Source organism: Gavia stellata, chromosome 1 (assembly GCF_030936135.1).
Source record: "Gavia stellata isolate bGavSte3 chromosome 1, bGavSte3.hap2, whole genome shotgun sequence".
NCBI lineage: Eukaryota > Metazoa > Chordata > Aves > Gaviiformes > Gaviidae > Gavia > Gavia stellata.
In genome coordinates, this window is record NC_082594.1 from 67,807,141 (window position 1) to 67,834,666 (window position 27,526).

Here is a 27,526-nt window from a genome sequence, read left to right on the forward strand (position 1 = left end):
GTGCCAAAAACCTGGGTGTCATTTACTCGACAAGCTTGGGACCCTCACTCATGTCTACTGCTTGTGCTGCTTCACAGATGTCCCAGTACGTCTTGGCACACGCGCTGCTTTGTGTGGGGGCCATATCCTCACCTTCACCCTCCTGCTGCGGGCTGAAAGGAGAGGAAGACCTTACAGCACAGAGACCCTGCCTGGAAAAGGCAGGTGGAAGAAAATGAGCTAAATTACAGTTGGGCCGAGCTGCATCTCTGGCTCCTACATGTGGATGGGCAGTGGCGGGAGGTGAGCAGCTGAAGCAGGAGCAGAGGGTGCTGCTCCATCGTGGCAGTGTCCCCTCAGCCGGCTGTTTTGGCTGGCCCTGTGGCACACATCGGCATGCATGCAGGCACCCTGCTTGCCCCGGTGTCCTTGCAAACCTGTGCTGCAGGGCGGCCTGGGGGCTCATGTCATGGGTCGCAATACGGCACAGCCGTCGAGAGTGACCCCACGGCCTGGGACACCACACTGACCCTCCAGGGGAGCCTCACTAGCGCTGCAAATGGGCATAACCAGGCATTTTTGCCCAAGGCAGTCCCTGCAGTTTGCTGCTTGTCCCCCTTCCTGTGCTGCCCTCTCCCAGACGTCTACACACATAGCAGCGCAGGCAGCAGCTGTAACATGGACCACTTCCTGCACTGGGCCACTGCAGGGGTGGGAAGTGATCCACATTTGTCCTGACATGGGGATATGGGTGTGAGGGGCAGGAAGGCACAGCCAGGGAGATGAAAAGGGCAAGGGCTGCTTTTTTCAGCAGAGAAACAATGGGTGGGAAGACCCTGCCACTCTTAAGTTATCTCAGCGCTAGCAAGCAGCGCAGACCACGAGGAGCTGGTCTGTAGAGGGAACCCATGGCTGCTAATCTGCACACCAAGTGTGTAGGTGGCTGAGCAGGAAAGCCAAGGCAGAAGAGGTGAGGTTTGGGACTATTATTATTCTCCATTCTTTTCTACGCCTTCAAACAGCAAATTACCACTTGGATTTCCTTATCCACAGAAACAGTGGGCATTTGCAAGGGGTTTCAGTGCATCCCTGATGAGTTTGGATCCTGTTTCTGTCAGGCCCCCAGAAGCAGCCTCTTGGAAGCTCCTTTTGGGACCTGTGGGCATGTCTAGGAGGCTGCTCCTCTGCCCCCTCCTTCGAGAGGGGGAAGGATGGGGGGCTGCTGCCTCAGCAACTCTGATGGTTTAAAACCTCCTTGGGTGTTTCTGAACAGCAGCTACTCGCTGGGTACAACACTTGCCAAAGTACGGCACATTTGCTTATCGTCCAGTGATCTGTAGGGAAATAATTACTCCAAATAATCTTTTTTATCCCCAGTGTGTGAATTTCATACGACATTGCTACCCTGCAGGTTATCAGATACATTCAGGGTAACAGGATCACTCAAAATTATTCCTTTTACAACAGAAAGTGATGCAATATAAGCTGCATTACTTCAAACAAATTTCAGGGTTACTTTTTTTTTAAAACGTGTTGCGTTATTGCAAATCAAATTTGGCTTTATCCTCCAGCTCCTCACACCTGCCCGCTGACTAACGCAAGGATGGGAATGACAGATGCCAAGTACCATCACATCGGGATGACAGCACCACGCAACTGCTTTGGGCAAGGGTCAGCCATGTTGAAAGAGGCGAGGCAACAGTGCGCTGTACACCAAGGGTGCCCAAAACCCACCTCCACCCCTGCCTTACCTGGGCTGGAGCACTGGAGGAGAGGTGGGTCAGGTCCCCGATCCTGGCGGCTGCCCGTGGGTCGCTGGAGCTGATAAGGACAGGGGCACTGATCTCCATGGAGTGCCGGTTGCTGGTGGCCTGGGAGGACTTGTGCGTCATGCTGAGGGCGGTGAAGGAGTGGCGCTTCTTGGCATTCTTCTTGCCCTCCGCCTGCCGCTGGGCCGCCCCGGCCGCCCCGGCGCCGGCCAGCGTGGAGCAGGGCGCCAGACCCACCGCTGCTGCCACTGCCGTTGTCTCCGTCGGCAGCGGCATGTCGCAGCCGGAGGCAGCAGCTGAGCATGTCTTGTCCATCTCGATGAGCTGCTTGGCGGATTCATTCAGCTGTGTGTGGAGGAAAAGGGAAAGATAAAAAAAGATTAAAAAAAGAAAAGAAGGGGGGGGACGTTAACAGCCTTCACAGCTTGCTGATGGCACCTGCTGGATCTGCCTGGGCCTTCCCCCCCGAAGCACCATGATCCTTTCCTGGTGGCCTACCCCAGCCCCAGCTGTGTCCCCAGCAAGGGGATCATGCTGAGCACCGAAATGTGGCGGCTGCCCCCGGGGGCAGAGCGGGGTCTGGGGTGCTGTGCACACCTGCAGGGCTTGTTGCAGGGAGGATCTGCCCTGGCAAAGGGGGTGCTTGGGACAGGTCCCCAAACCAGCCTGGTTTGATCATCTGTCTGTCATCTCTCAGTTGGCCAGGCAGGTCCCTGGGAGGCACACAAGCACATTTTGTTTCCCCAAACCTGCCTCAAGCCAAGTGTTTCTGTCCAGCTCTAGGGTGATGCCCAATTTATTTAATTTTCTGAAGCTGGGTGAGTTATTTCCATCCACTTCTTAAGGTCAGGAAAATCAAAAGAGAGGCAGAATAAGCATCCAGGAGAGTTAGGCTAGAACCAGGCACCACAAATAGCTGCACATCAAGCTACAGCATTTAAAAAATGGTGTTCCCAAAAATAGCTTGTCCCAGGCTGCAGAGGCAGAGCCGGGGGAAGGAGGCAAGATCCTCTCCATCAATGTCTCGCTATTCCCAGGTTCATCATTGGCCTATGCTTGACGTTTGCCACACAGGGTTTTGATCCAGGGGTACAGTTTCCAAATCCTTCCGATTTCATCTCCCTGCCTCCCACCAGACACAGGTTATCCAAACACAGACACAAACTGAAGGCATTTTTTCCAGCTGTATCCCCTCCACTGGGGAAGAGCATGACGGCCACTGGAAGACTTCCTCAGGGTCCCACTTGAAAAATTGGTCTCACCAGTCCTCCTGAAGAGTTTAAAACTTGGCTTACAGCCCACAGAGACAGCAGAGCACCACGATGGTCAGGCTAGTTTTCAGCCTGCTGTTCCTCATTCAGTCCACACTCACAGATAACCTCATACCTATTAATGCCACAGGCAAGCTGGGTGGGACAACCCCGTCGCTGAAGCCTCTTACCTCCTAGCCACCATAACTCATACAGGAAAGCTATGCCTTACATATAGCTGGAGAGTTCTTAGGCGCATAGGGGTGCTACAGTCGCTGATGATACACGAAGTGCACTCTGAAGTCAGCAGCGCTTTTTGCACAGCACTCATTGCCAATAGATCTTCCCTCAAGGAGTGCTAACAGCTGAGGGAAAATGCCACGTTTTGCCAACAGACCCTTATATTAAACTAGGATGCACTGCAATATGTTTGTGTTTAATGAATAAAAACAACATATGAAAAAGGGAGCCACGGCTAACACATACGTGCTTTTGCATACACTGCTATTCTGAGACCCACATAAACCAGAGGTGCATGTAATAGTATTCTGGACCAAAACAAGGCTATTTTTGTTTCTGTAACCACTGTATGAATTATGGCAGCATCCAAGAAACTCAGTTGAGGACAAGGTCTTCTCAGGCTCTAAATAAAAAAGATGACTAGTTGCTGCTCCAAGCCAAGCCAATTTGGAAACCTAATACAAGTGAAAATAAAAGGGAAAAAGAGAGGGATGGGAAAGATAACAATAGAAGTGAGCAGTTGAACAAATGTGTAATTGAGAAGCTTTTATGACTCCCAACCACTGTTACCATGGTGTAAATATAAATAAGAAATTGATATTGCCAGCCTTATGCCAGTCCTCCTAAGTTTGAAGGCATTTGTGAGCACTTTCATGAGGACTCATTCTGAGTAACAGGCAATAAACCCACTAACACCTAGAAAGTAAACATCAGCTTGCAGGATCCTTCATTCTGTGACAGCTTCCACCAAGTCAACCAAAAGCCTCCAATTAATGATGCTCCACTACTGTCAGAGCTGCTGGGAGTCTTGCAACCGTTCAATTAGCAAGCCATTTTCCCAGCTGCACTCTCCAACTTAAGACCATGCTTACAGCCAGCATAGTGCACTGCACCTGCCAATTTTTGCCAATAACAGCTGATCCCATTTCAGATTCTTCAGGAATGTCCATTATTTCCCACTTCATCATGCTTTAAATTGGTACAACCTAATATTTGCCAGCAGGCTCCAAGTTGCAAGGAAACCAGATGGTTCCCCTCCCTTAAGTAGGTGTTACAGCTCCACTTACCCAGTTGATGGAGACAGTCTAGCTGAATTATTTGAAATATTAAGGAGAAAAGGAGAAAGACGTCAAATATGCATGATTCTTTTCTACAGCAGAGGGTGAGGAAATACTTTGCTAGTCAACAGCAAGCAGGAAAAGAATATATTTTAACTCTTTGACATAAGAAGATATAGAGTTAAAAAAAAAAAAGAATTTAGAACTTCCTGATTTTACAACAATGCTCTATATAGACATTGAAGTGCTCCAGCTCATAATATCAAAACTCCGATTCCTCTTGTAAGAATTAGATTATAAATCCCACTGGCTGGAATCACACCGAAGCTGTTCTTTTTAAAACAACAATATCCATTACTTTTTTCCAAAGCAAAACCTAGTAAAAAAGGTCAGTAAGAAAGCTAGCATCTAAACACGGAGTGATAAAAAATAGCCCTGTAATGATATAAACAAAGTTATTCTTGATATCAGTAGAAGATTAAAGGCAAAAAGAAAACTCCTCCCCAAAACAGTCAAGCTAATGAACTTTTGGGAATGTCAGAGTCTTCCTGAAATACTGGGAAAAAATTATTTTGGTCTGCCAAGATAAAAAATGCTTTATAGCTTTACCACTTTATTTTTGTAGAGAACTGTTTTTAAACAGCTTTGCCCACGGATGCTGGAAAGTACTTCCCAAACAGGCTATGAATACCAGAGAAAAGGTTCTGCTTACTACTTTGTAAAAGTAAATGGTGCTGCCTCTTCACAAAGAAATTTTAGAAAGCCTTTTTAAAACGTAAACATGTTTGCAAATTTCTTATTTTAAACTCCGAGTATGTAAACAAGCATTGCTTTCTGGTGTCTGTCGTCTGATCTTCAGGCAGATCTGCTTCCAGAGGAGAAGCTTAATGGAAAGTTCTGACCCACAGTCAGTCTCAGGAATTTGACATTTCTGGAAGGCTGTAGCTCATACGACAACCCCTTAAATGAGAACTCCGCTTTCTCGCTCATTTTCAATCCCTCCTCTAGAAAGAACCTGTGTTTGAAATTCTGGTCCTGCTAATCCCAAATTGTAAAATGCCCTTGAGATTTTGGTGGGACTGATTTTACTCCAAATCTATTCTGTAACAACAGGATGTCCTAGAAAACTTGATATATGATTTAGAGGGATTAGGCTTGAATTTGAATGCCAAACCAGTCAAACATTCCCAGCAGCCCTGCAATCCTGAGTCTGGGAATGCAAAACCTTGCGAGGGCAAGCCTTGTAGTAGTCAAGGGGCATTACAATGCAAGAGATGGGATGAAACAGTACAGCAGAACTGTTCACAGGGTCCCAGTGACTATTGACTGCGGGTGCTGCATGCTGAGATAAGGATGTACCAGCCTCAGCTCATAGAGCTACTGTGCCTATTTCTCAGGAAGGCATTCCCCAGCTGTGAGGAACTGTACTGGAGACAGCTCCAGCTTGTCTGGTTCACAGAATCATAGAATCACTAAGGTTGGAAAAGACCTGTAAGATCAAGTCCAACCATCAACTAACACCACCATGCCCATTAAACCATGTCCCACAATGCCTCGTCCACACGTTCCTTGAACACCTCCAGGGATGGTAACTCCACCACCTCCCTGGGCAGTTTATTCCAGTGTCTCACCACTCTCTCAGTAAGGAAATTTTTCCTAATATCCAGTCTGAATCTCCCCTGGCACAATTTGAGGCCATTTCCTCTCGTTCTATCACTAGTCACTTGGGAGAAGAGACCAACACCCACCTCTCTGCAACCCCCTTTCAGGTAGTTGTAGAGAGCGATGAGGTCTCCCCTCAGCCTCCTCTTCTCCAGACTGAACAACCCCAGTTCCCTCAGCCGCTCCTCATAAGACTTGTGCTCCAGACCCCTCACCAGCTTCGTCGCCCTTCTCTGGACACGCTCCAGCACCTCAATGTCCTTCTTGTAGTGAGGGGCCCAAAACTGAACACAGTATTTGAGGTGCGGCCTCACCAGCACTGAGTACAGAGGCACGATCACCTCCCTGCTCCTGCTGGCCACACTATTTCTGATACAGGCCAGGATGCCGTTGGCCTTCTTGGCCACCTGGGCACACTGCTGGCTCATATTCAGCCATCTGTCAATCAACACCCCGAGGTCCTTTTCCTCTGGGCAGCTTTCCAGCCACTCATCCCCAAGCCTGTAGCGTTGCATGGGGTTGTTGTAACCCAAGTGCAGGACCCGGCACTTGGCCTTGTTGAACCTCATACAATTGGCCTGGGCCCATCGATCCAGCCTGTCCAGATCCCTCTGCAGAGCCTTCCGACCCTTGAGCTGATCAACCCTCCTGCCCAACTTGGTGTCATCTGCAAACTTACTGAGGGAGCACTCAATCCCCTCATCCAGATCATCAATAAAGATATTAAACAAGACCGGTCCCAAAACTGAGCCCTGGGGGACTCCGCTTGTGACCGGCTGCCAACTGGATTTTGCTCCATTCACCACAAAATGGTGAATGGTTTTGAGAATGGTTTTGAGAGTGAAGGAGGGCATGCGTGGAATACCTCTGTGCACAGAACCTTGTTCACCTCCAAACAACCTTTTCGCACAAAGGGAGCAGTAATCAAGCTCTGTTCATTAAAAATTTGCTGACCTTGATCAGGGAGCCACGCTGCTCTCCCCGCCACAATGCAAGCTGTCATGACTTTGGCCTCCAGCCAGCCAGCCAGCCCATGCAATATGAACTAAGGGAGAGGGCTTTTTCCTTCTTCTGGCTTTTAGATATCACTATTTCAGATATTCTCCTTGAGACTTAACCATGTGGGGACAAAGGTACAAACATTAAGCTACCTCACTCAGGACTTCTCCACTGCCAAAATTATTATTTTATTAGTCTCTAGATAAGCTTCATTTTTTCTGCAGAATGCATTATGGTGACTTTCTCTCTCTCTCTCTCTCTCTGTTGCACATGCTTGCACGCACTCACACAACACACATACACACACCCCAGTTCACCCCAGTTCCTGATACTTGTGTGTTTAAAAGGGACTACCTGTGAATAGTACCTGTTAAGGATGAGGGGATACAGGAGAGAACCTGTCATCTGCACTGGCTATCCCCACATGGGACTGAATATGCCCTTTATATCTCTATGTCATTTCATGAACTATATTTCAATGGGCAGTGTTATGCACCTACTTACACACCCCAGCTGGGATGAAGAGTGAGGAAAAAGCTACTTCTTGTCCAGTGTGGGTCAGAATTAATTCTAGTTTTAGTCCAAATAACAAATTACTAGTGTGGAACTTAGTATTATGGAACAAGTTAGAAGCATGGGAAATTTAGGTCAGATTTAAATAATTAACCTTTACGGCATCTCCCCTGCCAAATACGCCGGTGCATTTACTAATCCGTGATAGTGGCAAAATTGTTCTAGCCCAGTTTAGACCTCCAAGGGACACCTTGATACATGGTGGTCACCACAGTAGCTCCTGGGTTGTTGCAGTTCACTGACAGTGCTGTCTTCTGTAAGATGGACGACAGTAAGTCTTATTCTGCTATTAAATACTCTTAGCTTTCTAATCATTTAGGTCTGAGTAATGGATTAATTTCTGACTGATATCTGACCTACCAAAGAGAGGACCTCACTCTGTTTCCGGTTTAGCAACATACTTCAGCATGTACTTGATATTATGCACAGACGAAAGTGTCACTAATGGGACTAAAATGCCATTCTTTTCTGAATAAAGAAGGATTGCTTAAATTCTCAGTGTTACACACGTGCTTTAGAATTTTGTTAAACTGGAACCAATTTGAACGAGAAAGTACAGTTTATTAAGACTTTCAGGAAAACAATGCTTCATTTGCTATGTAAGCTTTTTTTCTGTCTTTATGGGAAGTATTAGCTAAAAGATGGTGCTGTTTAAATACAGGTATAAGATCAGGAATATGGTACTTCGGGCTCCTTTCAGAAGCAAAATGTTACAAAACCCCACAAATCAATGTGTACCTAATGAAAAAGAACTAATTGGTAAGAAAAAATATCATGCTTAAGGATTTGAAAAGGAACCACTGAGCAGAGCAGAAAGGAAAATTAAAATTATTAATAAAAGTTCTTCACAATGTGCCCCTGAAAGACTGAAAATATTTTTGCCTAGGGACTACTAATTTTTATACTTTACAGTTCATAAATATTGAGAAGATCATGCACATCCCTATTTTATGCCTTGCAGAAACTTTGGCAACTTGGAGTTCCAAAGCTGATTTTGTGATTAAAATAAACAGTCTGAATTTATTACTGCGTTTTCACTTCAGAGTAGTTACTTTCAGGAGACATTAAGTTCTTATGCCCTCATTAAATTAGTTTTGCTAGTATTATAATTTATGTTCTGAAGCACGGTGAGGTTATTAAGTAAGTAAGGGCATAACCATGTAAAAGTCTCTTGTCTCTGCTAGGCCCCTGAGAGGACTGCACCTGTGAAAGTATTTTCATCCCCCAAAAAGAGCATTTCAGAAAGTCAAAGCAGCTTTTCCTTACTGTTATCCCTACTGGCAAATGCAGGATACAACCTGTCTTCTACTGTAGCCAAGTAGCAAAAACACCCTTTGACTCAAATGGGCGTTGGGTGAAAGTACATAATACTTTACCTAATACTTTAAATGTTCATTGGGTAAGTTAGTACAGTGGATGCACAGCAGTTCCAAGGGCTTACTAATGAGATATTAGCAGACAAAGTTGTGCCAAAGGCTCTTCAACCAAGTCATGTTGAATGCATCTATAATTTTCATCTTTTACATGTTTTGTAAATTCAGATTTTAAAATGTTTATAGAAAGGCTCCCACATTTTCCATGGACAGTTTAAATTCATTGGACAGAAGCTACAAAATCCTGTTTCAATTATTCATTTAGGCACAATCTTCTAATGAAGAATCATTAGTAAGGCACAGTTTAAGAGAAAAAATTATAGCTAAACCAAAGCATTGCTGAATGTTTTTGTGTTGATTTCTAACAATCCACTATTGCCTTTTCTAATTTATTGCCAAGGAGGGAACAAGCAAATGTGGAACAGATTTTCTGCAAGTGGTTTATCAATCATGGAACATGATAGATTTCTGAAACTCCACACTGTGATTGAGAGTAGAGTTATTCCATGCACCCAGAAAATAAAAGAAGCGCAGTACATGCGCTTGCTTGAACACATTGACACAGAGCGATAGCTGCAGAAATACTTTGCTAGGACACATCTCAAACTTCAAGTGTCCTGTTCCTCCAGCTGTAGGCTGACACATACATCTCATTCTCTTTTCCAAAAGGCTGCTAAATATGTTAGCATGTTCTCAAGGAAGTCCCTGAAACAATACAGCAGATAGTCTTCCTATTAAGGGTCATACATGTACACAATTATGTATAGTCCGGAAAAAGCAAGCCAATCATTTTTGTCTACAACATGGTTCCCTGAAAGGCAGCGGTACTTAGCAATCTATTTCCCTGTCTTACAAGATCTTCCTCATTTAGCAGCAATGTCACTTCTAATGCACTGAGAGGCCAAAAGAATGTAGCATATTAAAACAGCATGTGCTTGGATGAGCGTGTCATCATGATCTTGCAGAATGAAAATAAATGATGCGTGCAGCAGAAGTAAACACTAAGCCTTGGGTGGTGAACTGGGATTTTTTTTTTCTTTCCTTTTTTTCCAAACAGTTTTAAGATGGAAAATGGTTCACAGTGATGGAGAACAAACACATGGCTTGGTGAATCCCAGAAAAATGTGCAGTCTGCTGCAAAGTCTGCTCAGGAGCAAAGCGCAACGAGTAACCTTATGGAAAGTAATGTCCAATTGCTGAGAAGAAAGAAAATAAAACTAAATGCAATGGCATTAAGAATAGAATAACCCACCAAAAAGAAGTATGCTTTCTGCATCCTTCTCCACTCCCTGAAACAATTCTAGCTATTTAGCCTTCAGCTCCAGGTATGAGGATTATCTTACTCTGTTCTGTCATCTCTGAATATCAGATCTGTTGTGCGTCTTCAATGTGCCTGAGGATTTCCTCCTCTTTTCTTCCTATCTGTCCTCTGTGGACACCCTTTTTCATAATGAGATGCTCATGACTGCACCAAAGCTCCTTTGAAAGCAAGAAATGTAACCAAATACAGCTTTACTCAACATCAGAAAGAGTGGAAGAATGTAGCTTATTTTTACTTATAAATTATTCAGAAAGCTAAATAAAAAGTGCAGTCATGAATTCATGGGCTTGATTCTAATTCCTTTGAAGTCAGTGGCAAAACTCCAGCTGCCTTCAACGGTGGAAGGACTGGTGCCCATCTGGCACCAATTTCAGTACCAAAAGAGTCCCTGTCAGAGCCTGTGAGGAGTTTACTGACAAACTATTTTTTTCATCAAAAAGTGAAACTAATCGGAACTGAAGTACTTCCCAGGAACATGCTGATTTTGACAAGACGTCCATCAGGAAACCATTTCTCAGATGATGTTTCTCAGCTAAGACACAGAAATGACCAAGGCTACAGTGGTTTGGGAGTTCACCTGGGTACCTGGGCTCCTGGCTCAAAGTCCCTGCATTGAGGAACAGACACGGGAGACCCAAAACAACACTGCCCCTTTCCTAGTAGAAAGCCAGCTTTCTGGCTATGCTGAGTCTCCCTTACTCTTGTTCTTGTTAAATGGAAAACCTTTGCGATTGTCTCTCTCTGAGTCCAGGTGCCCACTTGCACAATGACAGAAGATGCTGGTGCTGGCAGAAGAAGTGTGAGCAGCCTTACGCTGGGCAGCAGCCTGGACAAGAGACCAAGATGGACTCAGGAGACTTTCAGAAGCAGTTCAGATGTAGTCCTCACACCTTGCTGATGCCTGGAAGCTGTATGAGCCCTTTACCATTGCTGCCAGTAACTGCAAGGAAGGGAAGCTCTCTGAAGTAGTTTTGTGCTGAAATCTAGAAACATCTTCACTTGCAGAAACTTTCACTTTGAGCCACCTGTACCTCAAAACTTCACCATGGGCTAGGAAAGATACTGCAGTTCCTGGAGCAGAGCTGCATGGATCACAAGTGATCTCTAAGCAATACCTGCAGAGCCTATGTGCCTTAAAAAGAGTCAAGTTTCATGTTTTCAGGGTTTTCTGGTAAATTTCTACCTCCTTCCTTAATGTTCAACAAGGCTCCTGGTGCTACTGTTTACTTTGGTGATCAAAAAGACCCATAAAATTTTGAATTAACTGAAAATTGACAAGTCAAATACCACCAACTAAGGCAGAGGATCTCTTCAGAGTCAATGCACACATCAAGCCTGGCAGTCTCAAAGCAAATGGCTTCCAAACTATGGTGTGTCACCCCAAGTAATTATAAATGAGATTGTGAACCAGGCGATACCATACTCATGTTGTTGCGTGGACTGTTGTCTTCTTGATAGCTGCACTGTGCATACATGCTACCAGACATGACATCATGCCCTTTTGCTCATTCTCTGAGATTTGCTCCTGGAAATATTGTTCTTGAAAATACTGGTTTTGTAATGCTCAGTGTTGTGTAAAGGAAGGAACAATACCCTGTATTTTTTTAAGGAAAACACTTGCTTCCAACCTAATGTGATAAAGGATAGGGATGAAAGAAACTGTATATGTATATTTGCTGAAGTCCTTTCTGAATTTGATAACAAAAGTCTTCTGGTGGACAATGAGAAAAAGGCCTATATGCATCTCACATCATTAACGTTATCTGCAGAAAGCAAGAAGTTCGATAAATCTGTGAAGCTCTTGGAAGCTCTTGGAATCACAGCACAAGGAGCACATGTGAAAGCCAAAGTAATTTTTCTGCAAGTACTGCAAGGCTTTGCCTACACTGAGCAAGCAAGGAGTCTTTGTTGTGGTGATTTCCAACTTTGTGTAGAATAAGAAATCTCATGCAATTGGGGAAAATTAAGTTTTATGTGCTGCAACTGAAAATTACCTGTGGGGAATCGCACACAAATAAATGTACTGCTGTCTGTATCTTTGATAAAGCAGTGAAATGAAGAATGAAAGCAAATGCCGAGAAAATGTTTTGGTTCACTTGCTTGTAAAAGGAACCAAGGTATACACACTTCAAGCAGACATTAACACTAAAGGGCTGTGATAAACGGCTTTTGCCCTGTGTGTACTATATATAGGAAAGAGACATTTTTGACTACAAACTCTTCTGGCTCCTGCTTCCCAGACACAAGACAGAAAAGGATTACTGGATGTAGTATAGGGTATTTGTAAAAGAGTAACATCCCATAGGTCTGTATAGTTAGATACTGTGTGTGTGGAGCTCCTTCTACAGCTGGCTACAAAGCAAGGTTTCTGGTTGTGGTAGAGAGTTGCAGCACCAGCTCTGGGGTCACACTGTGTGTTTCACTGGGAGCAGCCAACATCAAAGGCTGTCAGTCACCAGTCATGAAAAGTGTTGTGTCATCGGAGATCTGTGTCCAGGGTTTGGGTTCACTATTTGCCAGTCGGAGTAAAAATATGGGTCAGGACATGATGTGCTGCTGTTTCACCCAAGCATCTCATGAACCCCTAGAGGGACAGTTCTGAGATGTTCCTCCGAAATGGGAAACAAACTACCCATGTTTGGGATGGGCAGCAGCACACCAGGATATACAGAGCATCCATGTGACAGGGAGACAGGCCTTCTTACCTATGCACACGGACAAAAGAAAAACTGTTCTGAGAGAGACGTAACTTGCCAGCCTGATTTTGTGTCTCGTAGTTGCCCTATCATGTGGCTATTACGGAGTAAACTCTGCTTGAAATCATCTCTACATTTGAAGTCCCTCCTGCCCACAAAGATGTGCTCATATCTGGTACAACAGCACAGCTCTCTTTTCCCTCAGTGGGAGCACTACTCTGCATCCTTCTTCACTCTATACAGTGACCAGTTATTTTTAAACAACTTTTACACAAGGTTCTCTTACCTTGCAGACCTTTATACTTCTGTCATATTTGTTAAAAGGTGGACAACAGATTGGGAGGACGTTAGGAAGCAGTGGCTGTTGCACATGGCATTATCATGCACATCAGTAGTGTAGGAAGCCTGACCAGTAACTGAAGGCTCTGAAAGCCAGTCTGTAAAACATGAAAATGTGTTTTCTGTGCTATGTGATGATGTAATTAGTTTCACAACCCTCCCCCCTCATCCTGTGAAAGAAAAATCTGACAAGGCCGAACTGTGACGAATTCCCTCGACTCCATAAATTCTTGACTGAAAATGGCAGCATTCAGAGTCGCACTCACGGCATGACTGACTGCCCCTCGCCTAGAGAAACCATTTGCAGCCTTCTTTAGAGAATCCAAGATGTTAAAATATGATTGGGTACAAGGTCAAGGTCAGAGTCAGATGTCTCTCCACTGACTTGCCAACAGCTGCAGTCAAGGAGTTCATTGAACTTTCTGGCTATCAAACTAGAAAATGCTATTTGTTCAACTTCCTCAGTTTGATTTCTGGTTTAGGGTAAAGGACACATACCCAGCACTGTTGAGTCATGCAGTGAAGCAGTTAGTACCCTTCCCTCTCGTACACTCATCTAAAGCATGGATTCATGCTCTGGTTTCTGTTAAAGCCTGCTCTGCTGTGGGTGTCACTGCTAGATAAGAGGTGTGCCATTTCTTCAGCACCAACGAGCTTTGAGCAGATCTCTTAGGATGCTCAGGCACATGTGTCACATTACTGCAATAAAGTATGATGACTGCCAGCATTAGTCACTTTTATGACATCCATATGCAAATGCTGTTTATGTTAGTATGCTACAACTGGAAGGAATTTGGAAAACCACTGCTCTAGGCCATGCTGTTTGAGTTCCGAGATGGCAAAATTAATGGGCTAGCAAAAAATCTGCACAGTAGGAAATCTTTCTGAAAGTGCAGAACGCTTCCCCCCCCACCCCCCGCCCCCATTTGTGGAATATACTCAAGCTCAAATATTTTCCTAACACATTCCTTTCTGAAAATGGACTGCCCTGGGTTGCACCTACATTCTGTAGTCAGAGAGACAAGTTGTCCTGAGGAAATTGAATTTTTGCAAACTATGACTACACCATGCGATGCAGTCACACAGAGACGTTTGTTAATACTTTTATTATTTTTGCCATTAAATGCTGCAAAACTCCCACCACGGATCAGAACTCCGTTGTGAGAAGTACTACATAAACATAGAGCTAGAAGACAGCTCTTGGCCCAAAGAAAGTACAGTTTAAGATGAGGACAAGAGGTAATATACAGATATAGACAAAATATACAATGAGACAGTCTTATCAGCAAGACGGACAGATGATTTTGCACACCATAAATCTCCTTAGGCATCACAGCCAAGAACAATCTTAGAGAGGAGTCTGGAGGAGCAATGCTGATGCAGCTGTCCAGATGTTTTTGAAGCATTCGTCACAACAGTGAAGAACAGAGCACTATGGAAGAAAATGAGAATTTGAAAAAACTGACAAAGTGGTTGGCATCACTGGCTGATCAAAGACAGAGATTGAGCTTTCAGTAGTAAATAAAAGATGATAGGTAGAGAGAGAAACAAGTAGTCACAGGCTTGCAAGTAAGGGCAAGTTGTATGTGCTCTACAGGATAGAAAAGGGCTTCAGAGAGAAAGAAAGAAGTGGCAGCCGATGAGCACTCTGGATGCTCATGAATGAAGCAGGCCTGAATTTGTTAAGGATGCAAAAAGAATGTAGCCATAATCAGGATACGAGATGATGAGAGTTTGATCTTTGTGAATGCTCAGCAATCAGGCTGGCCAAAAACTAGATAGGAGTGACAGCCACATGGATGAATGGGGCCAGGATGTGATTTCCATCGACAATGTATTTATTACTTGCCATGAACGCACATTGATCCATCTTTAACCAGTGACCAAATGGGAACAGTAACACACACAACTCTGACTGTGTACTGCACCAAAACCTCAGGTATCTGTTGAGTGAAAGTTGCTCTTTGCAAAAGCAGACAGATGTGTCACTGGAGTGGTGTGGAGCCGCCTTTGATATGACCTTAAGCTCAGCCCTCAGGAGTGCTCTTGTGCCGTCAGGGACCTCCATACAACAAAACCTAGGTTGTACCACCTCTAGATAGTGCATCTCTATAGCCTTTCTTCCACCCCAATAATTCCTACATCGAGTGAGAGGAAAAACAGGCCACCAGATCAATACAACCACACTTCTTTCTCCAGAGCAATGCACTTATGGAAGGAAAAGGCTTTGGCTGGGAATGAGTACGCCTCTCTAAGTACTAGTCTGGAGCAAGCAGAGAAGATGTTGACGCTGTTATTTCTGCCCGCAAAGGGAAGACACACAGTCCTTCCTCCTGAGCGAGGAAAAGAAGAAAAAAGACGCAAGAGGAAGACATGCCTGTAAATTTCTTATTCTGCTGCTAATGTAGAAGCAGATCAGAGAAAAGGGATCAAGAGCTTTACTTTCCTCACTAACAGCAACGTGGGCAGGGCTTGAACCAGGAGTGCTCTCCTCCCTTCTGTAGGGCTGCTTTCTTCTAGAGAAACAGTAACACAAGGCAGAGCTGCCTTGTCCCCCAGTGCCCTCCCCTTAGCCACAGGACAAGAGGAGAATATCTCCAGCATAAGTCCACCACTGCCTGAATCCTCCGGCGCCTCTCCTGCTTTCTCCTAAGGTTTCCAGAAAAAGTCTGTTATGGAAAAATTCTATTACGGAAACCTCTCTCATGAAATTTCCTGTCAATTTGATTCAATTGTGTCTAAACAGATCAGAAGACTTCAAAGTCAGATTTAGAGCAGGACATACCCTCTAGCCTTACTTAAACCAAGGCTAATATTATTAACCTTGTTTATGGAGTACCTAGTGCTGCTTTGCCATAAAATTATAAATTCATAAAATAATTAGATAAATTGAGGGACAACCAGGAAGTAGAGGAGGTTGCTGGCACAAAGCCTCACGTTCCTCACCTCACCCTTTTGACGTGATGGCTTAGAGCACAGGTCAATGAAAGCATTGCCTGCAGAGTATCTGTGGGAGAGGGTTATTGCCCCAGTCATGTTTTCCTGCAGTGAGCGTGAGATGCCACATGCCCTCCTTTCCCATCTTCCCACTTTCTGCCCTGTATCAGCATGGTTGTTTATGTGGCTTTGCAGTAAATGGGATGATGGAACAGATATGACTGGAAAGCAAATAAGCAACGATAACTTAAATGAGTAGCTTTCAACAGGTTGAGTTCCCTGATCAATCTCAGCACGCAGCCACATGTCTGGTAGTCCAGGAACAAGGAAGACAGAAGGAAAGTGTGGTCACAGATGAGGCAAAAGCAGGACAATCCCTTTGGCAGCAGCCCTTGCTTTTGTCAGATTAAAATAACACCGGTATCACACCCAAAAATGTCGCAGCAGAACATAAAATAAACAATGGCTGGTCTACTTTGTAAAGGAACAATGTAAACAAAAACAAAGACTTGTATGTAATTTCTTCTATAGGGTAGACTAAACACAAAGGGGCGAGCCTTCAAGAATCCTGTGTGTTCTAGAGAAAATCTGGAAAAGATGGAGAGCCCCAAAGTAATTCCAACTGTCTCCCCCTGTTTCTGATTTTTGTTTTTAATTTGCTTGTACTAATTCCTCTTCTAATCTTTTGAACTTGGTTTTCTCAGTGTTCAGCTCTAACACCTAACAAAATGTTAGGGGATTTGAAACTTAACTCAAACATCTGGTTTTGGCATAGCTAATGACATTTTTAGGCTAAAAATCAACTTCACATGTTATTTTTGTTGTTTGAAGCATACGTTCAGCACATACATGCACTCCCGGGTCTCTTTGTGCCGAGAATAAAGACAGTGCAACCATTCCAGGAGCTGCCACAATAAGAAGTAAGGAAAGCGGTAAAAACAGTTCATAGCTTCATCCTATCAGGAAACTATTATTATTGAAACTACTCCTCTTTGAAAGCTTAAAGGATTAATTTTAAACACATTTTGTGACTCTTCACCATGGCAGAATAATATTTATGTAACATGCTATCTTCTGAAAACAGAGATCAGAGGGGGCTCTAACAGGTACCCCCCAGAAAATCATTTGTGGTGTCACTGACATCAACTGTCTATCCTGTCCCTCTGATGGAGGTCATTCCACCCACCACAGGCACAGCAAAGGATAATGTGTGCTTCCACGTCCTCCAGGTCCTTTCACAGGCTGGGATTTTAATACTGGACTCACTTTTCTTTGGCACTCCCAGCACCAGTGCTCTGGCTGACACATGGAAACATTTTGCCCTCTGCTCAGAGGGCTGTGGCCACCAGCAAAGGGGCAGAGAAGACAACCAATTTGCCAGGGGCATCTCCCAAAACCCTCGCACCTGCCCTCTGTGGCTATGTTTGGATTGAAGTTCTCCACTGTCAGAGTTTTATGGCACCAGGAAAGCTCCCCAAGAAGGAAGCTAATTAAGATGTGCAACATACACTAACAAGGACACTAGGAAACAAAATGAAGAATGCCTGTGTGAGAAATAATGAAATCCTCTAGGATTTTATTTTTAATTAACTGTTAGACAAATCGTGTATCTGTTGACATATAGCTTCTTAATATACATTCATGCATTAGCTCTAGGTAAGTGAGACTGAAAGATACTTTCTTTTCAAAAGGAAAAAGATCCCAGGAATTCAGCAGTGCTGAAGCAATCTTTAGAAGCTGTCAGAGGTGATCAATGGCTGGAAAAGACAAAAGCCCTGTTCTTTTGCCTCCTCTAGAGAGAGTGGATTACTGATGATGTGCTCTAGAGCCGCCCCAGGGCCCCGGGATAGAGGGTATGCTTAATGGGGAATGCTAATTTCTACCTCTTGGAAACATGCACGTTGCTGAAACATTTCACTCCAATGGTTGTGTGCTATGAGGTTGCTGAGCACCACTGGGGAGTCCAAATTGTTTGTTGTCAATTGCACAGGCAAAAGCTAACCTTAAGTAATGTGCTATCTATTTAGTTGGTTCTTCTGAGTAGATACAAGGCCAAAGGGAATGATGCTTTGCCTGACGTATCTTTCCACTTGAAACATTGAAGGACCACATGAACATCTAGCTTTTTTTTTTTTTTGTGGAAGAGATTTCCTCAACACACAGAAGACGAGGAGTAGTTCCCCCTCCCTTATTGATGAAGAGAAACAAGCTCTTCTACAAGTAGGCTCATCTGCCATGTTTTAGATGCAGCAATGCCTATTTCTCTGCCTACAAGTACCTGTTTGTCTCTCTCAATGGTAAGGAGGAATCCAGACAGCTAGCTCATATGTAGAGATCTATTTGCTATTGATCAGATGAACTGTACCTAGAGACCTGCAAGGTCTCACAAAGGATTTGGAAGACCATTTCCCAGTTCAAAAGCGCTGCTGGGGGCAGAACTGCTGTTCTGTTGCTCCTGCTGCTTCTTGGTGTGACTCGCCAGTAGGACTGCACGTTGGCAGATGTCTCTTCACTGACCATCCAGCTGCAGATTTAGAAGTTTAAAAGAGACAGTGGAAAAAAGGATGAAAGGACAGTAAACAGAAAGGAAACATGAAAATGAAGGAAAATATCAAGTAAGATGCAACAGTTTGTGAAGATACTTTGTTTTCTCTGTCCTGGGAAGTTGCGGGGTCATCACTAGCACTTGTTCAGTAACAAAAGCAACACCAGTACCATAACAGGAGAACTTCAACTTTGAGGCAGAAACCAAAAGTCAGCATAAAAATAACAGAAACAAGACAGAATCACAGAATCACAGAATCACAGAATCAGTACGGTTGGAAAAGACCTGTAAGATCATCGAGTCCAACCTGGGGAAAAAAAAAAAAAAAAAAAAAAAAAAACACACAAAAGAAAAGAAAGAAAAAGAAAAAAAAAAAAAAAAACCCCACAAAATCCACGCCACACAACAGCAATAACAAGCCACAACCCACCCAACACCACACAGCACCATGTCCATCAAGCTACATCCCACAATGCCACATCCACACGCTCCTTGAATACCTCCAGGGAGGGTGACTCTACCACCTCCCTGGGCAGCCTATTCCAGTGTTTTACCACTCTCTCAGTGAAGAACTTTTTCCTAATGTCTAGCCTGAACCTCCCCTGTCGCAACTTGAGGCCATTTCCTCTAGTCCTGTCACTAGTCACTTGGGAGAAGAGACCAACACCCACCTCTCTGCAACCCCCTTTCAGGTAGTTGTAGAGAGCGATAAGGTCTCCCCTCAGCCTCCTCTTCTCCAGGCTAAACAACCCCAGCTCCCTCAGCCGCTCCTCATAAGACTTGTGTTCCAGACCCCTCACCAGCTTCGTCGCCCTTCTCTGGACACGCTCCAGCACCTCAATATCCTTCTTGTAGTGAGGGGCCCAAAACTGAACACAGTATTCGAGGTGCGGCCTCACCAGAGCCGAGTACAGAGGCACGATCACCTCCCTGCTCCTGCTGGCCACACCATTTCTGATACAAGCCAGGATGCCGTTGGCCTTCTTGGCCACCTGGGCACACTGCTGGCTCATATTCAGCCGGCTGTCGATCAACACCCCCAGGTCCTTTTCTGCAGGGGAACTTTCCAGCCACTCATCCCCAAGCCTGTAGCATTGCCTGGGGTTGTTGTGGCCGAAGTGTAGAACCCGGCACTTGGCCTTATTGAACTTCATCCGGTTGGCCTCAGCCCATCGATCCAGCCTGTCCAGATCCCTCTGCAGAGCCTTCCTACCCTCAAGCAGATCAACACTCCCTCCCAACTTGGTGTCGTCTGCAAACTTGCTGAGGGAGCACTCTATCCCCTCATCCAGATCATCAATGAAGACATTAAACAAGACCGGTCCCAAAACCGAGCCCTGGGGGACTCCGCTTGTGACCGGCCGCCAGCTGGATTTCACCCCATTCACCACAACCCTCTGGGCTCGGCCATCCAGCCAGTTTTTTACCCAGCGAAGAGTGTACCTGTCTAAACCACAGGCCGCCAGCTTCTCTAGGAGAATACTGTGGGGAACAGTGTCAAAGGCTTTGCTGAAGTCCAGGTAGACAACATCAACAGCCTTCCCCTCATCCACTAGGCGGGTCACCTGGTCATAGAAGGAGATCAGGTTGGTCAAGCAGGACCTGCCTTTCCTGAACCCGTGCTGGCTTGGCCTGATCCCTTGGGTAACCTGCACGTGTCCCGTGAGCGCCCTCAAGATGAGCCTCTCCATAACCTTCCCCGGCACCGAGGTCAGGCTGACAGGCCTGTAGTTCCCCGGATCCTCCTTCCGGCCCTTCTTGTAGATGGGCGTCACGTTGGCAAGCCTCCAGTCATCCGGGACCTCCCCCGTTGACCAGGACTGTTGATAAATGATGGAGAGCGGCTTGGCAAGCTCCTCCGCCAGCTCCCTCAGCACCCTTGGGTGGATGCCATCAGGCCCCATAGACTTATGAGTGTCCAGGTGGCATAGCAGGTCGTTAACTGCTTCCTCCTGGATCACAGGGAGCCTATTTTGCCCTCCATCCCTGTCATCCAGCTCAGGGGGACGGATACCCTGAGGATACCCGGGACTGGAAAACATGTATTGCACCCAGGACTGGAAAACATGTATTCAAGCACAAGCATAGTTCAGGAGAGTTGGAGGTAAAGTGAAGGGCTGATGGTAGCACTGTGTGCTGATAGCAGGGGGAAGTGGCAGCACATGCAAACCGCAGCAGGAGAGTCCCCAGTCAGTTTGCGCTAGGAAGGATGACAAACTGGATTTTGCAGGGGAAGTGCTGGAAGTCCTTGAGTGGACTGTGGCTAGAGATCAAAGTCTTTTTATCAGGTCAAGAGCAAAAGTCAGTCCATCTTACTTAGGTACCTAACTTGCACTTCAATTTTTGGCACCTAGGAGGCAGTGCTTAAAAAATGCCCCATACAGATACAAAAATTATATATATGCTTTTGAAAGACCCATGAAATGGGCTTATTGGCTAAGATTGTGTGCTTAAGTTGGCTGGGCTGGAAACCTTCTATAAATAACCCTAGAGAGTTACTTTAACAAAATAAAACCTAGGAAATTTAGATGTTACTCATAATAGGGGGCGGGTGGGGAAGATATTCCTGAATATGACATCTGGCGAATTTCTTGTTCAACAGTCCCTGAAACAATAAGAGGTCATAACAGTTTGGATGTGGTTTTGATTAATAGAAAGATTGGTCATAACATATAAATCTGAATAACTTAATTGTGAGTTCATTTGTGTGAAAGTAGGCAGGAGGACAAGCAAGAGAAGACCTGTAACTAAAACTGTCAATTCCCAAAAAGCAAATTTTCACAACCTATGGCTATGTCTAAATTTATGTGCTGGCTCTCACCGCAGCTCGTCACAGGTCTCATGACTGTCTGGACTGGAGGATGACTCAAATGTGACAGCACTCCCACCTACCTCTGTACATAGGCTTCCCCTCTGTGGCACCCACCCGAGATGAACTTTGGAGGAACGTGCTCCCTGACGCAGAAGCCAGAAAGCAATCCTGCATTGACTTGTCCAGACACAGCCTGAGGGGAGTGAGTGATTAGAAAAGGTCTACAAAGCTGAGGAGTTCAGCTAATGCAACACAGGGGAAACTTGGCATTTAAGTCAAAAGGTGACAATGCAGCTGGATTTTGTATCCTGAAGATGGAGGAAAGTCTTATGGAATCTGCATGAATGATCACCTCATGAAGGATGCTAGAAATTAACAGAAAACTTAAAAGAAATTACTCAAAAGTTTAAAAAAAAATTTTTTTTTTGCCCAGTCATGCTAATTTACATTTTACATAGGAAATTGACATAAAGAGAAAAAGGTTCTTTATTTATGTAAGCAAAAGCGAAAAGAAGAAAATGAGCTGTTACGCAGAAAAGATGGGTCAGAAATCAAAAATAATGTGAATATATATAATATATATAATTATATAGTATTATATATTGTCTGTTTAATGTTCTTCTCCCTTCTGAGTGCTAATAACCTTAGTTTTCCTGACTGGCATCATTGTTACTTGAAGTTCTTTATATTATTTTAATTTGTATGTGTGTGACAATACTTCAAATCAGTAAGTTTTATTCATGGATTGATGTAAAAGTAGTAGTGCATGTATACGTTCTTACTGAGGTCACTCTTGCAGCCTACAAAACAACTTCTGCATGTTTTAGTTTGAATGTGAAACATGGGAACTGCATTTTGTACTTCACTCATGTAGAAATCTGATACCAAAAAGTATCTTGGAATATTCTACCATATTATATGCAAGAGGAAAACAAGTAGGACCAACTTTTTCGAAACTCTGAAGGTGCAGGAATGAAAGTCTTAAAACAGTGTAATTACAAAATTTGAAAATGCCTATCAATAAAGCTTTTCAACAGAAATTAGCTGAACACGTCTTAGAGCTTACATTATTGTCAGCTCTACAAGGTTCTTATTCCATTTTTATCTGACACACAAAAGGAGAGAACAGAAAAAAAATCAATTCTGATGTTAATGGGTATAATTCTTAACTCATTAGTGTTACACCTACTTACTACTGGGATGAATTTGCTCTCTGAGATTTAGTAAGTCAGCTTTTCCAAAATAATCTACATTAGTTTCCTTCTACCCACCTTTCCAAAGCCTCCATTTTTATTAGCATTAAATGAGACTAGCAAGGCTAAAATGAACCATTTTGACAGTCCTTAAAAACAGACATCGTATGTTCTTTTTGGAAAGGGCACCAAACAAATATTATTATCTAATATCTGTCCAATGCTCCTTTTTTTTTGGAAGGATTTTGTAAAGGATACTCTGAAAGATGCAGAGTATGCTGCCACAGAGACCACACATATATAAATGATGGGTCAGACATCAAGGTTGAATTCATTATTAGAGTCCCATAGGAGTCCATCTGTCCTGCAGCTGAAGGGAGGAACCAAACAGATTGAGGAGAGGACAAACAAGACAAGAAGTGGACAGGGCAACAATTATTTGTTGACGTTCTTGAAAACGGTCAAAATCTCTATTAGAGCTAGAAATCCACACATGCACATATCTGAGTTTTCAAGAATATGACTGTGATGACTGCCACTGGGGATACCAGGATATTTGGAAACGGCTAAGACGGGAATCTGCATATAGAGAAAAAAAATAGAAAACCTGCCTCCCAGACTGAATGCCAGACTGGGGGCCACACCACCAGGAAAACGTTGAAGAATCCCAAAGTCAAGTAGGCCTATAGGCTGGGCTATGGGAAAAACATTGCTCTCTTCAGAGTGGTTCCCTGCATCTCCTCCTGCAACCCACCAAGTCATCAGATTAACTGAACACACACACACAGACACACACAGACACGCACACACTAAACTCAACCATTTGCATTCATCTGCAGGCTAACTAAAGGTTACCCTCGGCAAAGTACACAGCTATAGATTTAAGGACAAATTCAGCTGAGTAGATGGGCCTCCATGACACTATTCAATGACCGCAGCTGGGATCCTGGTAAATGTGCTCAGTTTTCCCTGTGCAGGTTAAGCTGGTTTAGGATGACTGGTAATCCAGTGGTACAGTACAAAATTGTTAAATGTGGTGCTCTGCTCTGAAAAGCTAATTTTGGAATGAAAAATCATTGTTTTCTTTAAGAAATGCATTTGGATTTGGATTTTTTGTTTGTTTGCTTTGTTTTGGCTGAACTCTTTTTAAACACTGCCTTGCAAGAATTCTTTTCCCCTGGGTCTCTGGCGAGTCTTGTGGATCTATGCTGCAGGGCACTGAAACCATCGGCTCTGCCCATTTTCCTCCTCCCTCTTTCTCCTAGACCTCCTTTCCACCTTTTTCTTTCTTTGAGTGTAAAGAATAAGAGAAGATCCCCATTACCCTGCTTCACTGCTCTGTAAAAAGATTTTTAAAACTCCTAATATTACTTAATCACAGCTTTCAGTGCCCCTGCTGCCATAAAACATTATAACAATGGGCTGGCACTTCATCAATTGTAATTTGCTGATACTACAGTCACAGCAGCGCTGGACATAATTGCCTTGCTCTACCACTGACTCGTAAGGCTTCTTGATCTCGGTCAATACTTCCTTGCACTAGGGGCTGCAGTCAGAAATTTTGGTCTAACAGCTCAGCTTTTTGAATCTCTAGCTCCTGCCCATCTGAGCAGGATGTGTTCCTCCAAATACTTGGCACGCTATTGCCCTCAAATTTCATTCCCAGACACTTAAATCTATTAGGACACACTTTATTCTTCATCATTCTCAATGTTACACATAGCAGCACAACACTTACAACTTCCAAACAGAGATAATAAGAGCAGTTATTAAGAACGAAGGAGCTAGCTTGAAGACAGTAAAATAAAAGAAATTTAGTCAGGACTTTGAATTCCTTGCAGGTCCAAAACTCCTCCCAGCAAGAATATGACTTCAAACCATGCAGATTATTAATAAGATGTTTATTTCAGGACAGAAGGCACCTTGAGAATCAATTTGATTATGTTGTGTTTTTCTGTAGACAAATTAAAACATAAATTATCAGCCCAAATGACTTCTAGTGGAGACGAAGGACAGCGACAAAATAAGAAAAAAAATAGTGCAAACTCTCCCTGACAGAACATATTGCGTGTGACTCATTCTGTAAAAGTCACTATTGTGAGCTGCAAATATTTATTCCCTATAGGATTGTACCTTCTCTGAGGTTGGGACAGAGGTGACACTACAGAGGCAGGAAAAAGCCTCTCTGCAGAGAGCTGTCAGACACAGTGGGCATGCAAGCACCCTTGCTGGACACTCGTAGGGAATGAAGCATAAAATCCGTGCCACGTTACACTTATATGGCTATACAGACAACCACATAATGCTGAGATACAGACTTTCTAAATCACTGCAGGGAGCAGATATATTTTGACGTCTTCGGCTATTTTTTTGTGCCACTGCTTTGTGACACCACAGTCTCGCTCCAGAAGTTGCCCTCCCAGGCACAGAATCCTTTACAGAAGTGGACCACTCTCAATTTCAGTAAGCACAGGGTGGAAAGAAGTTGAAGGAGCCTAGGGAGACACTGCAGGCTTTCACATGGGCCAGCTGAGAAGCCCAAGTGCTGGGAGGCCAGTGGGGTCCTGATGAGGATTGCCCAGTGGGGCAGCAGTACACCTCTCCTTCCCACCCTGCTGTGGCTTATGCATGCAAATGTGTTGTAACAGAGTACTTGCAAAAGCCTTTTTTGCAAGCATCCATGTGAGAGGTATGGCAGAACATTGCCAGGACGAAATGTCACCAAAGGGACGCCACACAAGGACTATATCCCCTGTTTGTAGCTCTGGGATGCTCAGCTCTAAGATCCTTGAAGTGACCAGCTTGTTTTCTAATGCTTTGGCTGCTGTAGCAAGCATAAGAGCTCTTGCTTGGGCCATGGGAGCAGCTGGGGACATGAGAGCCTGCCCTTAGAGATGGGCTCCAGGCTGGAATTCGCTCCATCCAGAGTGCACAGCTTCAGATAACACATGAAATCCCATGCACTTCGGCCATCGGCTCACACAAGTGGAAAGCTACCGCAGAGTTAAGCTTTGCTTATTCTGCACATTTTGCCAAGATTTTGAAAACTACTTAATGGACTTGGACAGACTGAAGGAGTGTTTTTAGATTCAAGTACTACTTGTTTAATGGATTTAGTTTATAAACATTGGCATTGAGATTTTCAAAACTTCTTTGGGATTTGGCCTGCTTATTCCTCTTAATTTTTAATGTAAAGTAACATCTGAAGCTGGCAACAGCGACATAATTTTATCACTCCAATAGTTGCATAAGCTCATCTCATATTCAGAACAAGGCCTCCATCCACCAGGATGTGAATGAAATAGGTGGCTGATGTTTCTGTCTGGAGCATCATTTCCATTTGGCTTTACAAACCACGGCACAAGTATTATGCCCATGTCACCCAACTATCTCATTTGAAAAGGCCTTTCAAGCCTCTAGATTTCAAATTTACACAGATAAAATATATGTGTGTGCGTATATATACAAATACATGCATAAGTGTATATAGTTGTATTTATTTTATATACGCCTGTGTCTGTGTATGAATCTATATGTACACAAATATTCCTACATGTGTTCTTCTCCCTTGGTGGTGGCTGCCTGGCTATTTGCACCCCTTTAGAAACTTCCAGCATTGCTGTTCTGACTCTCCACAGCGCTACTTCTTGCTCCTCCATGGCCACCCAGGATGTGCTAGTGCTTGGAGAACTTCAGTGAGAAAACATTGCACGTGTTCCCAACAGGCTGTTCCTCTGAGGCTTCAAGCCCTTAACCCTGCGAGAGCAGTAATTAAGGAGAACAGGTATGTAGGGGTGGGAGATGGATCAGGATGCTGTACGGTGTGTAGGCAGTGCAAGCTCCTACAGCCTGAAGGTGAAACTAGAGCTGGGGAAAGGCAGTGGGGTGCAACAATGGCTGGCTGCGCAGAGCTCCCCAATTCACTCTTTCTGCAGCAAAGTTCAGGACAGTAACATTGCACTCCCCAGGGACAAGAAAGAGAAGGAAAAAAGGATGAAATCTGGGAGAAACCCAGCTTTCTCATTTAATCACAACAAACTGAAAATGTTTTACGCATTCAGAATAGAGGAAAACTAGTCATTAACTTATGCGAGGCAGCTGGTTTCCCAATAACGGCTCCTACACATTCTGGTTTTAATATTATTGTTCTTGTCAACTGTGGGAACGCAATGTATATTAATGATGGTTTATTCCAAATTGGTCATTGTCAGAGCTAATAATTAGGTAGTCAGGCACTAATTATCTCTATTTTGTCTCAAATCATTAACTAAGAAATCTGGAGAAATAATTTTGGAGGCAGTCACGACAGCCACACACAACATGGCGGGCTCCGCTGCGGGCACAAGGGACACTCTCACTCCAGAGAGCAGCACCAGCCTATACCTGGGAGCAGAGTCAGGGCAATACTGCTCCAAGTACCTGGTGCAGAGTGGCAGCGCCTCAAAAAAATACATACATGTGTGGTGCCCATCTGTTCTTTGCACTCCTGGTTCACTCATGAAGGAGGAAAGCTCCTCAAAGGCATTAACCTGGCACCTGGACTACAGAGCATCTCCAGCGGGGCCACCATGGGCCACCATCGCTTGCTGCAGCTCCTCTCCCAAGCGGCACCCAGCTGGACAGGCACCAGCAGGAAGGTGCGCAGCGGTGGGAAGAGTTGGCACAACGAGTCTGCTTGGAGGAAGTGGAGTCTCAGCGTTTACTCTGAAATAAGCCTCCCGTGGAAATGACTGCAGGAAAGTGCTCAGGACAAGGACGCGTCCATTGCATAGGGAATGAG

At 44.4% G+C, this 27,526-nt stretch overlaps 1 protein-coding gene across 1 annotated transcript in view; it reads right to left on the minus strand.

Annotated features, from left to right (window-relative positions):
• The window catches only part of SH3RF3 (SH3 domain containing ring finger 3), a 257,751-nt gene that overhangs the window by 58,220 nt on the left and 172,005 nt on the right, over positions 1-27,526 (minus strand). Inside the window, exon 4 of the mRNA XM_059821159.1 lies at positions 1,731-2,093. Within this exon, the coding sequence (XP_059677142.1) occupies positions 1,731-2,093 (363 nt within the window). The remainder of the gene's footprint in view (positions 1-1,730; positions 2,094-27,526) is intronic.